This window comes from Morone saxatilis, unplaced genomic scaffold (assembly GCF_004916995.1).
Source record: "Morone saxatilis isolate NCDOM2014 unplaced genomic scaffold, NCSU_SB_2.0 Contig196, whole genome shotgun sequence".
In the NCBI taxonomy this organism is placed as follows: domain Eukaryota; kingdom Metazoa; phylum Chordata; class Actinopteri; family Moronidae; genus Morone; species Morone saxatilis.
Window position 1 is genome coordinate 1 of NW_023339758.1, and position 2,552 is coordinate 2,552.

The 2,552-nt window shown below is 36.2% G+C and overlaps 1 protein-coding gene across 1 annotated transcript; it reads right to left on the reverse strand.

The window, feature by feature from the left end:
* Positions 1–674: 674 nt before the first annotated feature.
* On the reverse strand, positions 675–2,334 carry LOC118329903 (glycerophosphocholine cholinephosphodiesterase ENPP6-like). Its single transcript, XM_035664247.1, has 2 exons — positions 2,155–2,334; positions 675–822 (listed from the first exon to the last, which is right to left on the reverse strand). The coding sequence occupies exons 1-2, from the start codon at positions 2,309–2,311 to the stop codon at positions 707–709; spliced, it is 273 nt and encodes a 90-aa protein (XP_035520140.1). The 5' UTR covers positions 2,312–2,334; the 3' UTR covers positions 675–706.
* Positions 2,335–2,552: the final 218 nt, after the last annotated feature.

Consider the following 2,552-nt stretch of genomic DNA (forward strand, 5'->3'; position numbering starts at 1 on the left):
CACTTTAAGAATATGGTCCAATGTAAAGAAGAAATTAAGATTGTGTCAATATCTAGAGCAATGAAAATTGCACAAAATAGACTTTTTTCCATCTAAATTAGGAACCGGGTTCAAGAAATGGGAGCGGAATGGCTTAGTTATGTTGGACCAATTTTTCGACGGAGGAGTCCTGATGTCTTATGAGCAGCTCAGACATAAATACAACCTTTCTAGCCCCATGATTTTTTTTAAATATCTCCAACTGAGACACTATTTACAGAAACACAAAGAATGGGACAAACTATGCACTTTACCCTTCTTTATTTTAATAATTAAAGGGACTATTAAAAAGAAGGTTATATCACACATATATAAGATACTACAAGAAGAACTAACAGATAACAGTTTAAATATATGTTAAATTGTGTCCTTGAACGTGTGAATGTATATGACTGCACCTGATAAAGGGAAATAAAAGAAGTTAAAAATGTAACTGAACTGAGCTGGGCTGAATGAGAACACAGCTCTCTGAGGTTAAATAATTAATATGTATGGCTACAGTATAAAAGGTCTGTCTTATGCTGCTTGGTTTTCCAGTTAAAAACTCAGTTTTTGATTCATTAATTGATTGGCAGTAAAATTGGCAGCTCTTTTCCATGTAAAGGCTAAAAGTAAGCCATGCACCAGAGGACATCACAGGGTACATCACAAGTGAAGTTAATTTTTGTTACCTTAGGACGTTGAGAGCGTTCTCTATTGAGTCTGTGAGGTTTTTCTCTGATGGGTTGTAGACATATTCCTCACAAAATGATGGACGGACACCAAGAATCTCCACCTCGCAGCCTGAAGACACACACACACACATGAGATTACTCCATCTTTTACAGACAGTTCTAATTATTACACATTGCAAATAGTAGCAAACGGACATTGAAGTCAATGCTTACTCCAGCTTTTAACATTATCACTGTGCATTTGTACTCAGGAGGCTGACTTGGTGGTTGTTAATAAATCTTCATCCATAAAGCTTGCTACTGCATGCCTTTCTTTTCTCACAAATACAAAGTTTTACAGTATGTGTGAAGACAAAGGGGTCTAAGCAAGAGTTAGTAAGTAAGTTCAGAAAGAGTTTAATGTCACCTAATGTTTTTATTTGTTTGTCTCTGAATTTAGCTTATGTTTCAAGCAAAGCAGAGCACAAGGCACAGATGTGTTGTGATCAGTGTGTAATCATTATTTCACATCAGGTTAGACTTAGACTTTTATCTCACAATAATCATTCTCTAGCCTTTAAATAGACTCAATTCCAACCAAGCCTCAAACTAAATAGACTTCTGGCATTACGGTTTTATTAATGTTTTTTTTAAAGACTTGAACTTGCTTCTGGTATTGTTTGTAACAGTGTGCTGGAGAATCTATGGAATCTTTAATATTAATATGCATGTGTTGACCTGAAGAGGCCTCAGAGGTCAGTGTTTTATGTAAGGAGGCGCCAGACTGACCGGTGCTACTGATAACATAACGAACTGATCGACACTTTGACATCGACTTACAGTTGCCCATATTTGTTTTGTCCCTCCTCCCAGATGGTGTAAGACTGTTAAGCTTTGTATTTCAAGTTATTTGTATGACTTATAAAAACACCCTTTGGTTTGCATTTATGTGTGCATAGCACAAATACAACAAAGGTGGCTATACAGACAGCTGTACTGATTAAAATAGAAGTTTATCTGTTCTATCAGAATTGCATGAGAAAGACAACGAAAAGACACAAGTGAAACACTTTCTGTGTAGAAAAGCTGTTTAATAGCCAGTCAACCTGCCTGCAGTTTGTAAAATTACACCCATACATGTAGGTGACCCTGCCTGTTTTAGCCCCAACGGTGTGGAATCATCTTCCCCAATCAATCAGATTGGCTATTCTTTTCTTCTTGTTTTATTCTTCCATATGTTAGTATTTATATGTTCCCTATGTATGTATATGATTGTGTATGGTTGTGTATGTGCATATCTATATGTATATATATGCATAAACACATGTTTATGTGTGTTTATATTAATTTGTTTGTTTGTGAAGCACTTTGCAACTGTGTGTTTTATTAAGTGCTATACAAATAAAGCTTTACTTACTTACAACAACAGTTGAGTGTTCAGGTTAACAATTAATGTGCTCACCAGGCCAGTAGTACATGAAAACTTTCCTTCCCAGCTTCTGCAGGGTGACCCATAATGGCTCTGATCCATCCCACCAAAGAGGCAACCGGCTGTCAAGATTGGTCCCAATCAGAAACTCCTTGTTGGAGGCTTCATCCCACATGTAGTTTCCAGTCATCTGATGAACGTTACAATGGCGGCCTGACAAAAAAAAAAAAAACTGTCTTATATATGTCAATGTGCCATTGTTGTCCAAAAAACAAAACATACACACTGGTTTTTTCAGGAATGAACTGAGCTGTTATTACAAATTAAACTATATAAAGTATGTGTGTGAGCTGTTTTTAGACAGGATAGGGAAGTCAGAAAGTATTGGGAGAAGGACTAACATATTGTTGATTTTGATAAAGCAAATTCAG